The sequence below is a fragment of the Pelodiscus sinensis genome, unplaced genomic scaffold (assembly GCF_049634645.1).
Source record: "Pelodiscus sinensis isolate JC-2024 unplaced genomic scaffold, ASM4963464v1 ctg201, whole genome shotgun sequence".
NCBI classification, from domain to species: Eukaryota; Metazoa; Chordata; order Testudines; family Trionychidae; genus Pelodiscus; species Pelodiscus sinensis.
The window spans coordinates 37,429-51,811 of record NW_027465967.1 but is presented as its reverse complement, the minus strand read 5'-3'; the positions used below and the strand labels follow the sequence as shown (position 1 = coordinate 51,811).

At 67.4% G+C, this 14,383-nt stretch overlaps 2 protein-coding genes across 2 annotated transcripts; both read right to left on the bottom strand.

Moving 5' to 3' along the window:
- Positions 1 to 664: 664 nt before the first annotated feature.
- On the bottom strand, positions 665 to 3,331 carry ALDOA (aldolase, fructose-bisphosphate A). Its single transcript, XM_075917420.1, is given in 9 exon segments — positions 665 to 951; positions 1,445 to 1,644; positions 1,882 to 2,056; positions 2,187 to 2,270; positions 2,445 to 2,605; positions 2,700 to 2,754; positions 2,881 to 3,092; positions 3,221 to 3,256; positions 3,259 to 3,331. Coding segments are annotated over 9 exon segments (1,092 nt in total). The 3' UTR covers positions 665 to 855.
- Positions 3,332 to 9,415: 6,084 nt separating this feature from the next.
- Positions 9,416 to 12,347, bottom strand: LOC102449158 (crk-like protein). The gene is given in 4 exon segments (XM_075917421.1): positions 9,416 to 10,551; positions 10,849 to 11,058; positions 11,060 to 11,401; positions 11,627 to 12,347. Coding segments are annotated over 4 exon segments (843 nt in total). The 5' UTR covers positions 11,783 to 12,347; the 3' UTR covers positions 9,416 to 10,416.
- Between the last annotated feature and the right edge of the window lie 2,036 nt (positions 12,348 to 14,383).

The following is a 14,383-nucleotide window of genomic DNA, read 5'->3' as shown; positions in this document are numbered from 1 at the left end:
GCCCGGGGGGGGTCGGCGGGGGGGGGCAGTGCCCGGGGGGAGCCGGCGGGGGGGAGAACCTGTGCCCGGGGGGCCCGCTGCCTGCAAAGTCTGTGCCCCCACTTCCCTCCCTGGCACCCTATGGCATGGCTGTCCAGGCCCGCTCCCCACCTGTCCACTTCTCCAGCCACTGCCCAGGCCACTGGGCTTGGGGTGTGCGCGCCTAGTGCCTGCTTTCACTGCACGTGGGGGGGTTGCTAGGCCCCGTCCCAATGGAGGGGTGTACGTGAGGAGGAGGGTGCCAGTCCCCCCCAGTGTGGGGTGCATGTGGGTTGCAGTGCTGAGGGGGCCATGGGGAGGGCTGTGTTGCAGTACCAGGGGAGAGGTGGGAAGGAGACACAGGGGCCCAGGCCCAGTAAGGGCTATGTGCAGAGGGAGGTGCATACAAGGCCCAGAATGGGATGTGGGGGGCCTTGTGTGTGCCCACAGGGCTCAGTGGGGGCTATGGGTGGGGAGCATTTCTGGCCCCCACTCTGTGGTTCGGGGGTGGGGGAGATGCACAGCCCTTGTGGAACTTGGCCCCGGGGAGCTACTTGTGGGAGAGCCACTTTGACCCCCCCCATCCTTGGCCCCTCCCACCCATAGCCCTGTGCTACTGCCCCCCAAGGATGCTCACAGCCAGGAGCTGGTTCAACAGGTTTTCTTTATTGTGGGATGTGGGGGGGTGGTCACCCCAGCAGCTATGGTGGGGGGACCTGGAGTGTCATCTGGCCCCAGCACAGGGCGTTGAGACGCAGGGGGAAGGGTCGATTCCTGGGTTCTTCACACCTCTCTGCAGGGCGCTGGGCTCTGGCGGGGGGCCGTGGCCAGGCCCCCCTAGTAGGCGTGGTTGGAGACGAAGAGGGACTCGCTGGCAGCTGCGCCGCTCTGCCCGCTCGGGCTGTATTTCCCCTGGCAGGCCAGGCTGTTAGCCTAGGGGGCAGAAACAGATCAGTGCCTTGCACCCCGCCCCCCCAAAACCTCTCCCCCCACCAGGCCCCCAGCACCCCCCTATGCATGTTCTCCCACTGCCACCGGGCTCCACCCCCCTCAGTGCCAGCCCCCCAGCATATCCTCCCTACCCTGGACCCTGAACCCCCAAGGCCAGCCCTCCCCCCCAGCACATCCTCCCAGCGCCAGAGCATGTCCTTCCCCGCCAGAATCAGCCCCCCCCCAGCATAGCCTTCTGGTGCCAAAGCGTGTCCCGTCCCCCCCAGCATGTCCTCCCTGCATCGGACCCTGAACCTCCCAGGACCAGCCCTCTCCCCCAACATGTTCTTCTCCCCAGGACCAGCCCTCACCCCCCAGGGCATCCTCCCTGACCCACCCCACAGCCAGCCTAGTACCTAATGACAGGCAAGGCCTCGCGCTCCCCTACTTCCACCCCCCTAGCTGAGCCAGCCACGCCCAGGGGCGGGGCACATACCAGGGCCCGCTTGACATACTCCTCCTGGGCTGCCTTGGCATTCTCCTTCTTGCCACCCCAGGCCTTGAGGGCCGAGGCCTGCAGGGCGCGGCCGTAGGAGAAGGTCAGAGCCCAGGGTTTGTGCAGGGGGCACTTGTTGATGGCATTGAGGTTGAGGGAGGCCTCCTCCTCGCTCTGCCCGCCCGACAGGAAGGTGATGCCTGTGGAGGGAGGGGGCAGGGTGTCAGCGCCTGGGCGAGGGGCACTAGTTCCAACTGGGGCCAGGCTGGTGCAGCCTTAGGGTCCTAGGAGGAGGCTGGGCTGGTTCCGGCAGTGCCCTGGAGGGGAGCCCCAGGAGTCCACGTCCTCTCCCTTCCCCCAGCCAGCCCTGCCTGGGGGGTGCCCACAGGCAGGGAGGCTGGCCCACCCCAATGCCCCCTTCTTTCCCCAGTGCCCACCAGGCACAGCGGGTGGCACGGTGCGGCGCAGGGCGGTGACAGTCGCCATGGCGATCTCCTCATGGCTGTACTTCTTGGTGCAGGCGTGGCCAGCCGTCACCATGTTGGGTTTGAGAAGGGTGCCCTCCAGGTAGACGTGGTGGTCACTCAGTGCTTTGTACACAGCGGCCAGCACCTGGGGGAGGGGTCAGAGAGAGCAGGGTCAGGCCCTCAAGCTGCCAATGGTCCCCAGGAGGGGAGCTGTCCCGCACCCCACTTCCAGCCCCAGCTGTGAGGAGACACCCGCTGCCCCCGGGCCCTCTTACCTTCTCTGTAACGTACTGACAGCGCTTCAGGTCGTGGTCCCCATCCGGAAGGATTTCTGGCTCCACAATGGGCACGATCCCGTTCTGAGGGGACAGGCAGAGGGGCAGGGTCAGAGACCACCAGACTTGGCCTGGCCCACCTGCTGCCAGCTCAGCATCCCCTGAACCACAGTGCACGGGCTCTGTCCCACCCGGGGGCCTAAGGGATCCGGCGGCCCTGTGCTGCGGGGCAGGGAGCTGCACCGCAGGGCTGCCCACCTGCTGGCAGATGCTGGCGTAGCGTGCCAGGACGTTGGCGTTCTCCAGGATGGCCAAGTAGGAGGGGGTGTGCTCCGAGATCTTCAGCACGCAGCGCCACTTGGCAAAGTCGGCCCCGTCCTTCTTGTACTGGGCGCAGCGCTCGGACAGCCCGTCCAGACCTGGGGGGCAGAGCGTGAGCCAGGGGCTAGTGCCGGGAGGGGCCCCGTGCTGGGCGGGGCAGGGCTGCCATTGGGCACAGCCCATGTCACTCACCCTGGGTGGTGGTCTCGCCGTTTGTTCCAGCCAGGGGCACGACACCTTTGTCCACCTGTGGGGCAGAGGGGTGGGTCCATTCCGTTCAGTCCCCAGCTCTCCACATTGTCCCCCCATCACTCTGCTTGGGGCCACTGGCCCCTCCCTCCTTGGCCCTGCACCCACCCCCACCCACGCTCACCTTGATGCCAATCACGCCGCCCTTGTCCTTGATGACCTTGGGGAAGGGGCGGGCGTCGTCGGCCTTCTGGTACATGGTCTCGTGGAAGAGGATGACGCCCCCGATGCAGGGTTGACCCTCGTCGTCGGCCGTGAACAGCAGCTGGCGATAGAAGCGCCGGTTCTCCTCCGTGTTCTCCGCGCCGATGGAGCTCAGCCGCTTGGCGATGCTGCCTGTGGGGCGAGGCTGTCAGCTGGCGCCCCACTCCCTCCGTAAGCCCCTCACTCCCGACCCCTGCTCCCCAGTTGTGGGGGCTCTGCCAGTCAGCTCCCAGGGAGCCTGGCTCCCCACAGCCCCTCACCGGTGGACTCATCTGCAGCGAGGATGCCCTTGCCGGGGCCACGATGCGGTGAGCGATGTCCGACAGCTCCTTCTTCTGCTCCGGGGTGAGGGCTGGGTACTGGTGAGGCATGTTGGCTTCCTGTGGGCGAGACGGGCAGCCCGGGGTTAACCCCGCCCAGACAGACAGACAGACGTGCAGGCCTGGGCCTCCCGCATGGCAGCCGAGGGCGAGCACCACTAGAGGGCCCTGCCACGCTGGGGAGGGGGAGGGGGAGGGGGAGGGGGAATGGGACCCAGGCGTCCGGGGGCACCCCCATGCTTCCAGCCCCTAGGCGGAAGGGAGAAGCCGGCGAGGACGCGCCCCAAACGCTGCTGAGTTCGCAGCCTCCAGGGAGCAGGAGGGAGGGGCAGGAAGGAGGCGCCCGCAGCCGCCCAGCCCGAGGAAAGGGGGCACCGGGGGCCCAGCCCAAGGTGCTCGCGGCCACTAGGGAGCGCCCCGCGCAATCCAGGGATGCCACGAGCAACCATGCAGCTCTGACCTTGAGAGTCCCGGTTCCCCCCACGGGCGGGGAGGGGCCATCGGCCGGCCCCCAACTCTGCTGGGGGGTAGGAGGGCAAGGTCGCATCGAGAGCTGGGGGCTGAAATGGGGCGCCATGGGGAGATTCTGCCGCCCCATCCAGCTCGCTCAGAGGAAGCAGGATAGAAATGCCGCTGGCTCTGGGGAGAGGCGCCCCAGGGGTAGCCAAGGACGGTCTGGTCCGTTCCGTTCCTGAGACCCGGGGCTCCTGACACCAGCCCCCCAAAGACAACAGCTCCTGCCAGCCCACGGGAACCCTGCCTCCAGAGCCGCGAACTCCCCCCCCCCCCGGTCCCTGCCTCCAGAGCCGCGAACTCCCCCCCCCCCCCCGGTCCCTGCCTCCAGAGCCGCGAACTCCCCCCCCCCCCCCGTCCCTGCCTCCAGAAGCCGCGAACTCCCCCCCCCCCCCCCGGTCCCTGCCTCCAGAGCCGCGAACTCCCCCCCTCCCCGGTCCCTGCCTCCAGAGCCGCGAACTCCCCCCCTCCCCGGTCCCTGCCTCCAGAGCCGCGAACTCCCCCCCTCCCCGGTCCCTGCCTCCAGAGCCGCGAACTCCCCCCCTCCCCGGTCCCTGCCTCCAGAGCCGCGAACTCCCCCCCTCCCCGGTCCCTGCCTCCAGAGCCGCGAACTCCCCCCCCCCCCCCGTCCCTGCTCCAGAGCCGCGAACTCCCCCCCCCCCCCCCGGTCCCTGCCTCCAGAGCCGCGAACTCCCCCCCCCCCGTCCCTGCCTCCAGAGCCGCGAACTCCCCCCCCCCCCCCGGTCCCTGCCTCCAGAGCCGCGAACTCCCCCCCCCCCCCCCGGTCCCTGCCTCCAGAGCCGCGAACTCCCCCCCCCCCCCCCGGTCCCTGCTCCAGAGCCGCGAACTCCCCCCCCCCCCCCCCCCCCCGGTCCCTGCCTCCAGAGCCGCGAACTCCCCCCCCCCCCCCGGTCCCTGCCTCCAGAGCCGCGAACTCCCCCCCCCCCCCCCGGTCCCTGCCTCCAGAGCCGCGAACTCCCCCCCCCCCCCCGGTCCCTGCTCCAGAGCCGCGAACTCCCCCCCCCCCGGTCCCTGCCTCCAGAGCCGCGAACTCCCCCCCCCCCCCGGTCCCTGCCTCCAGAGCCGCGAACTCCCCCCCCCCCCCGTCCCTGCCTCCAGAGCCGCGAACTCCCCCCCTCCCCGGTCCCTGCCTCCAGAGCCGCGAACCCCCCCGCCCCCCGTCCCTGCCTCCAGAGCCGCGAACTCCCCCCCCCTCCCGGTCCCTGCCTCCAGAGCCGCGAACCCCCCCCGGTCCCTGCCTCCAGAGCCGCGAACCCCCCCCCCCGGTCCCTGCCTCCAGAGCCGCGAACCCCCCCCCGGTCCCTGCCTCCAGAGCCGCGAACCCCCCCCCCGGTCCCTGCCTCCAGAGCCGCGAACCCCCCCCCCGGTCCCTGCCTCCAGAGCCGCGAACCCCCGACCCACCTCTCCCGGCGGCAGGCTGGGGACTGGGGATGGCTCCGAACTCTCCGAGTCTCCCGCGTTCCGAAAGGGAACGTCACAGGCCCGCGGGCGGAAGCCAGTCGAAGGGGCGGGGCCACAAGTTGAAAGGGAGACCGCCTCTCTCGCTCCAGCGCCCCCTAGAGCCGATCGGGCCCCGCTCCTTGCGCGGGGAGAGCTTGGCCGGGACATCCCCCGGGGAAACTGATTCCCCCCCTCCCGTGCCGCCCCTCTGCGGGGGAGGGGCTGGGAGAAGGGCCTATGGGGCGAGTGGGTCCGGAGAGGCCCAGGGCGGGGGAGGCCTGAGGGTAGCTGTCCGGAGAGGCCCAGGGCGGGGGAGGCCTGAGGGTAGCTGTGGGGTGTGGAAGCCAAAGGACATTCCTTGCAGCAGCTGGAATGGACCCCCAAATCCCTGCTGCTCCAAGCCCCCCACTCGCTCCCACAGGCCTCCCCTCTGCACCACTGGGCTGGGGGTGCTCTGCAGCGGGTCCCCTCCCCCTCCCCCCTCCCCCTCCCCGCATTCTGCCTTTGCTCTGACCTTTCTCCAGACGCCCCCCCCCCTCCCCGGCTCATGTGTCCCCTCTGAAGGGGCAGGCAGCTATTTCTGGGTCCCCTCGTGGTGCCACCTGGCACTGGCGTCACCTGTCCCCCTGCCCTGGAAAGACGAGCTGGAAAACCGGCGGCCCAGCTGTGAAAGCCCAGGGCCCGGGCGGCGCTGGGTGCCCAGCTGGCTGCTGCCGGGCCAGCTTGGACAAACGGACCTGGGGCGGCGCTGGCACCCACCCTGGACAGGCCAGATGGGCACCCAGCTCATGGGGGAGCAGTGCTGCTGTCTCCCCAGGAACCTGCAGCTGCACCCTGGGGGGGGCAGCCTGACTGGCTGGGGCACAAAGGAGCCAGAGGGGTGAGGAGAGCACAGGAATGCAGGGAGGGGCATCCCAGGCGGGGGGGGGGGTGTCTCCTTGGAGAGGGGGACAGAGCAGAGAGGGCGTGTGAGGCTGGAAAAATGGCAGATGATCCGCAATGCCCCCAGCCCGGCAGCGCAGCCTCGTGTCCCCCCCAGTCCTGTCAATGCCCCGCAGCCCCCCCCCCCCGCCATCGCGGGGTGGGGGAGGGGAGGGGAGGGAAGCTAAGCTCTGGGCTGCTGGTAATTACGCTGGAATTGCTCCCTCACTGGGTGGGGGTGGGATAGTTTTGTGCTGATCAGCACGTACCCGTGGGGGAGGGGTATGGGCCTCCAAATCCTGCATAGGCGGAGTGTGGGGGGGCCTGATCCCGAGAGTCTGCCCCCCCTTCCAGCCAGGGCACAGCTGCTGCCTTAGAAATGTCAGGCCGCCCTGTTCTGCTCCCCCAGCCCACTGTCTCCCCTCCCCTGCTACACTTCCTTCTCCCCAAAACCCCCAGCCCCCCTTGCCCCAATATCCCACCAACCGCCTTCTCCCCAAAACCCCCAGCCCCTCTTCTCCCCAAAACCCCCTGCCCCCCTTGCCCCAATATCCCACCAACCGCCTTCTCCCCAAAACCCCCAGCCCCTCTTCTCCCCAACAACCCCCAGCCCCCTTGCCCCAATATCCCACCAACCGCCTTCTCCCCAAAACCCCCAGCCCCTCTTCTCCCCAACAACCCCCAGCCCCCTTGCCCCAATATCCCACCAACCCGCCTTCTCCCCAAAACCCCCAGCCCCTCTTCTCCCAACAACCCCCAGCCCCCTTGCCCCAATATCCCACCAACCGCCTTCTCCCCCAAAACCCCCAGCCCCTCTTCTCCCCAACAACCCCCAGCCCCTTGCCCCAATAATCCCACCAACCGCCTTATCCCCAAAACCCCCAGCCCCTCTTCTCCCCAACAACCCCCAGCTCCCTTGCCCCAATATCCCACCAACCGCCTTATCCCCAAAACCCCCAGCCCCCCTTGCCCCAATATCCCACAACCGCCTTCTCCCCAAAACCCCCAGCCCCTCTTCTCCCCAACAACCCCCAGCCCCCTTGCCCCAATATCCCACCAACCGCCTTATCCCCAAAACCCCCAGCCCCTCTTCTCCCCAACAACCCCCAGCCCCCTTGCCCCAATATCCCACCAACCGCCTTATCCCCAAAACCCCCAGCCCCCTTACCCCAATATCCCACCAACCGCCTTATCCCCAAAACTCCCAGCCCCTCTTCTCCCCAACCAACCCCCAGCCCCCCTTGCCCCAATATCCCACCAACCGCCTTATCCCAAAACTCCCAGCCCCTCTTCTCCCCAACAACCCCCAGCTCCCCTTGCCCCAATATCCCACCAACCGCCTTCTCCCCAAAACCCCCAGCCCCTCTTCTCCCCAACAACCCCCAGCCCCCTTGCCCCAATATCCCACCAACCGCCTTATCCCCAAAACCCCCAGCCCCGCCTTGCCCCAATATCCCACCAACCGCCTTCTCCCCAAAACCCCCAGCCCCTCTTCTCCCCAACAACCCGCAGCTCCCTTGCCCCAATATCCACCAACCGCCTTATCCCCAAAACCCCCAGCCCCTTCTCCCCAACAACCCCCAGCCCCTCTTGCCCCAATATCCCACCAACCGCCTTATCCCCAAAACCCCCAGCCCCCCTTACCCCAATATCCCACCAACTGCCTTAGCCCCAATAACCCCCAGCCCCCTTACCCCAATATCCCACCAACCGCCTTAGCCCCAATAACCCCCAGCCCCCTTACCCCAATATCCCACCAACCGCCTTATCCCCAAAACCCCCAGCCCCCTTACCCCAATATCCCACCAACTGCCTTAGCCCCCAACCCCCCCCTTACCACCAATAACCCCCAGCCCCCCCTTACCCCAATAACCCAACCCCCTTATCCCCAATCCTCAGCCCTCCTCACCCCAATAACCCACCAACCCCCTTAGCCCCAATAATCCTCAGCCCTCCTTACCCCAATAAGCCACCAACCGCCTTAGCCCCAATAACCCCCAGTCCCCCTTACCCTAATATCCCAACAACCCCCAGCCCTCCTTACCCCAATAACCCACCAACCCCCCAGTCCCCTCTTAGCCCCAATAACCCCCAGTCCCCTTACCCTAATATCCCACCAACCACCTTAGCTCCAATAACCCCCAGCCCTCCTTACCCCAATGACCCACCAACCCCCCAGTCCCCTCTTAGCCCCAATAACCCCCCAGTCCCCTTAGCCCCCAATAACCCCCCAGTCCCCTTAGCCCCAATAACTCAACCCCCAGTCCCCTCTTAGCCCCAATAACCCCCCAGCCCTCCTTACCCCAATAACCCCCCAGCCCTCTTAGCCCAGCCCTCCCTCTCAGCTCCACAACCCCACCAGACACCCCAATCACCCCGATATGCCCTTGCTCCCAATAACTCCTCAGATACTCCCTTACCCTAATAACCCAACAAGCCCAGACACCCCTTACCCTCAATTATTCTCCAGCTCCTCAAACACCCCTTATCCCCGATATCTCCCCAGGTGCCCAGAAACCCCCTTACCTCAAGCCCCCAAAAACCTCCAGCTCCCACCAGACCCCCTTCCCCTCATCTCCCAATAGCCCCCCACCCAATCTCACCGGCAGCGGGGGTCTGGCGGGCTCTGGTGGCACACGGCAGCTCCAGGCAGTGCTGGGTGACAGGGTGCGGAGGGCCGTGGGGCTATAAGAGGTGGGGGAGGGACAGGGTAACCTTTTCCCTGACCCCTGGCCTTTCGCTGGGCAGCTAAAAATACCTGGGCTGGGAACGTGAAACGCTCGGGACATTGGTGGTAGGACCCAAAGCTGCGTCATGGCGGGGGGCCCAGCAGACAGCAGCCCCCAGTCCCTCCCTTCCCCCTCCATGGACCCCCCTGCCCTGGGTTTCAGACTAACACGGCTACATTTCTATCATTGCTTTGCTGCTCCCAACCCTACACTGGCCTGGGATACAGACGGGTGGCTGGGCACTGGGACCCCGAACCAGCCCTGTTTCCACAGGCGCTCACACCCCATGGCTGGGGTCACCCCAGCACAGTCTCCATGGAAACCTTAGAGGCTCTCTCTAGCTGGCCTGGGGCAAGGATCCAGGTTACTACGGCAACACTCTAGACCCCAGCTGGCCAGGGTCCAGGATCTGGGTTACCATGGTGATGCTCTAGCCAGGCCAGGATCTGGGTTACCATAGCGATGCTCTAGCTCCCCCCCCCCCCCCACACACACACTCAAGAAGCTGAGCTGGGCACAGTCACCATCAGGAGGTTTAATGTAGCAGGGACGGCGGGTGAGTCACACACGGGGCAGCGACGTGGGGGAAGGGCCCTTTGGACCCAGATCCAGACCTCAAGCCTCCAGTCAGAGCCAGCACCCCCATGGATTCAGGCCGCGGCGCGCTGGGGCAGGACCCAGAGGTAGCCGTGGCTCAAGTCAAGGGGTCAGCCAGACGAAGCCTGGGTCCTCGGCCCCCGCAGGCTGCGAACCCCCAGGCACCCATTCAGTGTAGCGAGGGTCACAGGAGAACGAGGCAGCTCGCTTCAAAAGCCAAGCGGCAAAGGCCAACCAGCCAAGGGTGAAAGCTCACAGGCAATGGGCAAAGGCCACTCCAGGCCAGGCGGCCCCTGCAACGTTCAGGGAAGCAAGGAAGGGCCAGAGTCCATCAACAGAGGCGTCCACATGCACCCAGCCATGGGTTTGCTGACACAGAGCTTGCAGGCGGACGCCCCGGGGCCGTGGGGCTCAGGTGGCCGCCCCAGAGTCAGAGTCCAGGGGCCGTGGGGCTCAGGCGGAAGCCCCGGGGTCAGAGTCCAGGGGCTGTGGGGCTCAGGTGGCCGCCCCGGGGTCAGAGTCCAGGGGCCGTGGGGCTCAGGTGGCCACCCCGGGGTCAGAGTCCAGGGGCCGTGGGGCTCAGGTGGAAGCCCCGGGGTCAGAATCCAGGGGCCATGGGGCTCAGGTGGCCGCCCTGGGGTCGGAGTCCAGGGGCTGTGAGGCTCAGGCGGTTGTCCCAGAGTCAGAGTCCAGGGACCGTGGGGCTCAGGCGGCTGCCCCAGGGTTGAAGTCCAGGGGCCGTGGGGCTCAGGCGGTTGTCCCAGAGTCAGAGTCCAGGGGCCGTGGGGCTCAGGCGGTTGTCCCAGAGTCAGAGTCCAGGGGCCGTGGGGCTCAGGCGGTTGTCCCAGAGTCAGAGTCCAGGGGCCGTGGGGCTCAGGCGGTTGTCCCAGAGTCAGAGTCCAGGGGCCGCGGGGCTCAGCTGGCCTCCTCGGGGCTCTGGGGGTCGAGAATCTGGACGTGGGTGAAGGGAAAGTGCCCACTGCGCCCGTTCAACTGCCCCTCCCATTGCCCATTGATGTTCATCTTCGTCACCGTGATGATGTCACCCACCTGGGGGTCAGAGGACAAAGGTCACTGTGTCAGATGCCTCCTCGGAACAGTCTCACTCACCCCACTTGCCCCCGTCTCTGGACACCTGGGTCTCCAGAATCAAGGACTAATTCCCTCCTCTGTGCCAAGCTCCAGGCACACACGCCCCTTAGGCCCAGGATCAATCGCCCTTCCCTTGCCTGGATCCCCAGAATCAGGGATTAGTTCTGCCGCCCACCAGCTGGGACCCTTCAGATACTTGGGTCCTCTGGAATCCAGGCCCTGTTCCCCCCCAGATCCTGGGTGCCCTGCACTCACCTCGAAAGCTAGCGCCGTCTTGTCATAGGCATTGGGCACCCGCCGCTGCACAGCCCTGGCCACCACAGGGCCATTGCGGGCTGTGGGCAGCGGAGCTGGGGGGCCGCCTACACTGGGATGGGCATAAGGCCCCAGCAGGACTCCGGCCTGGGGACGCCAGGGCTGAACATAGGGCACCGGGATCATGCCCACCCGCCCGTCGCCTCGCTGTGGCCGTCCACCACTGCTCTTCTGGCTTGCCCAGCACGCGGAGCGGCTCCCCCTTGCGGAAGGGCAGGTCCTCCTGGTCATTCCCCGCAAAGTCATAGAGAGCCTGCACCCACTCGCAGGGTGGGCCAGGGCCAACAGCTGGTGCTTCAGGGTCACCGGCCCCCTCGGCAGGGGCCGGTGGGGCCGGGCTGGGCCCTGTGGGGCCTCGGCACACAGGCACCACCAGCGTGGTGGTGTCCAGGTAGTGTACCCGGTAGAAATCCAGCAGCGCCGGCAGCCCCTCAAACTCCTGATCCCCGATCTTCAGTCGGCCAGGCAGGCTGTTAATGATGTAGTGAGAGACCTGGGGAAAGGCAGAGGGCCCGGGAAGGAGACAGGGGGCAGACAGACAGTTATACATTGGACTTTCACCAGACCTCTTCCCCACATCCCCCTGGGTTCTCCTAGATCCATTTCCTCCCCCAAGCCCATGGATTCTGGCAATTCTCCTCCTGCCCCCACCTCATCCCTTCCTCTCCCACATCCTTCAGCCGGTTCCCCTCCCTCACCAGCCCCAGACTCCCCTCACCTTGGCGTTCTCGCTGACGGAGAGGACGAAGTCCCCAGGGCAGGTGGAGCTGTCCCTCACCAGGAAGGTGCCGGGTCGGTGACCCTGAAGACAGGCCACAGCCTCCTGCCGGCTCAGGGGCCCCATGTACCAATCGTAGGAGTCCCCGAAAGACATGGCTCTGGGAACAGCGGGGACTCCCTGCGACTCCTGCCTCAGGGGAACCCCCCCAATTCCAATGCAGCCCTCTCAAATCTGCAGGCAAGCCCTGGTATTTAAGGGGAATCCCCACAGCCCCCCAAATCTTTTGGGCATACAGCTCTAAATTAATTCCCCTCCAAGGCAACAGCCCCCCAAATTACCATGCACCCTCTTCTCCATCCCAATTCCTCTCACTTTAGGAAGCAGCATCCCCCCAAACCATTCCAGTGCCCCCTAGAATCCTTTCCCCAAAGGCAACTGCCAGAGGAGTTCCCCTAAACTATGCCAACCCTGGTGCACCTCCAAATTCTGCCCAGGAGCCCATGTCCTCAACAAATCCCTCAATTCCTTGCACCCCTAAAGTCACCCCAGCATTCCTTTCTGCTGTGCTACCTTCCATTCTTCGGCACCCCCAACATATACCCGACCATCTCCTATATCCCTGCTCAGGAGCCTGCTGCCTCTCTGCAACCTCCTAAATCCTGTGCACCCCAAACCTCCCCAGTGCAACCCCCAAGTTTTGCATGCCCCAAAACCTCCCTGTGCAGCCCCAGTCCTCTGCACCCCAAACCCTCCCCGTGCAGCCTCCCAAGCCCTGCGCGCCCCAAACCCTCCCCGTGCAGCCCCCCGAGTACTGCGCGCCCCAAACTCCTCCCCGTGCAGCCCCCCGAGTACTGCGCGCCCCAAACTCCTCCCCGTGCAGCCCCCCGAGTACTGCGCGCCCCAAACTCCTCCCCGTGCAGCCCCCCAAGTACTGCGCACCCCAAACTCCTCCCCGTGCAGCCCCCCGAGTACTGCGCGCCCCAAACTCCTCCCCGTGCAGCCCCCCAAGTACTGCGCGCCCCAAACCCCTCCCCGTGCAGCCCCCCGAGTACTGCGCGCCCCAAACTCCTCCCCGTGCAGCCCCCCAAGTACTGCGCGCCCCAAACCCCTCCCCGTGCAGCCCCCCGAGTACTGCGCGCCCCAAACTCCTCCCCGTGCAGCCCCCCGAGTACTGCGCGCCCCAAACTCCTCCCCGTGCAGCCCCCCGAGTACTGCGCGCCCCAAACCCCTCCCCGTGCAGCCCCCCAAGTACTGCGCGCCCCAAACCCCTCCCCGTGCAGCCCCCCAAGTACTGCGCGCCCCAAACCCCTCCCCGTGCAGCCCCCCGAGTACTGCGCGCCCCAAACTCCTCCCCGTGCAGCCCCCCGAGTACTGCGCGCCCCAAACTCCTCCCCGTGCAGCCCCCCGAGTACTGCGCGCCCCAAACCCCTCCCCGTGCAGCCCCCGAGCTCCAGCCCCTCCCCGCAAGCCGCCTCCGCCAGTCCTGCCCGCTCACCGCGGCAGCAGGGCGAGCGGAAGTGACGCGGCGCGGCCCCAGGCGGCTGCCATGGCGGGGGCTGGCAGGAGGAGCAGGCGGCCATCTTGGGAGCGGGCAGGCCGGGGGGCGGGGCCGGAGAGAGCCCCACGGGGCGAGCTCCGCGGCAAAGGGCCCCGCCCATCAGCGGCGCAGCCAGCCCAGCGCTGCCGGCCACGTGCCCCTGCAGCAGGACACCGGGGCGGGGCGGGGCGGGGCGGGGCCGCGGGAGCGCGCACCTCAAAGGGGCGACACCGCCCGGAGCCTGGCTGCGGGGGCGGGGCTGGGGGGCAGGTGCATTGGGTTAGGAGGGGGGAGAGGGGGCTGGGGTGCTTGGCTCTGGGGGGGGGGGGCGGGTGCATTGGGTTAGGAGGGGGAGAGGGGGCTGGGGTGCTTGGCTCTGGGGGGGGGCGGGTGCATTGGGTTAGGAGGGGGGAGAGGGGGCTGGGGTGCTTGGCTCTGGGGGGGCAGGTGCATTGGGTTAGGAGGGGGGAGAGGGGGCTGGGGTGCTTGGCTCTGGGGGGGGGCGGGTGCATTGGGTTAGGAGGGGGAGAGGGGGCTGGGGTGCTTGGCTCTGGGGGGGGGGCGGGTGCATTGGGTTAGGAGGGGGAGAGGGGGCTGGGGTGCTTGGCTCTGGGGGGGGCGGGTGCATTGGGTTAGGAGGGGGGAGAGGGGGCTGGGGTGCTTGGCTCTGGGGGGGCAGGTGCATTGGGTTAGGAGGGGGGAGAGGGGGCTGGGGTGCTTGGCTCTGGGGGGGGCGGGTGCATTGGGTTAGGAGGGAGGAGAGGGGGCTGGGGTGCTTGGCTCTGGGGGGGGGCGGGTGCATTGGGTTAGGAGGGGGGAGAGGGGGCTGGGGTGCCTGGCTCTGGGGGGGGGCGGGTGCATTGGGTTAGGAGAGGGGAGAGGGGGCTGGGGTGCTTGGCTCTGGGGGGGGGCGGGTGCATTGGGTTAGGAGGGGGGAGAGGGGGCTGGGGTGCTTGGCTCTGGGGGGGGGCGGGTGCATTGGGTTAGGAGGGGGGAGAGGGGGCTGGGGTGCTTGGCTCTGGGGGGGGCGGGTGCATTGGGTTAGGAGGGGGAGAGGGGGCTGGGGTGCTTGGCTCTGGGGGGGGGCGGGTGCATTGGGTTAGGAGGGGGGAGAGGGGGCTGGGGTGCTTGGCTCTGGGGCGGGGCGGGTGCATTGGGTTAGGAGGGGGGAGAGGGGGCTGGGGTGCTTGGCTCTGGGAGGGGGCAGGTGCATTGGG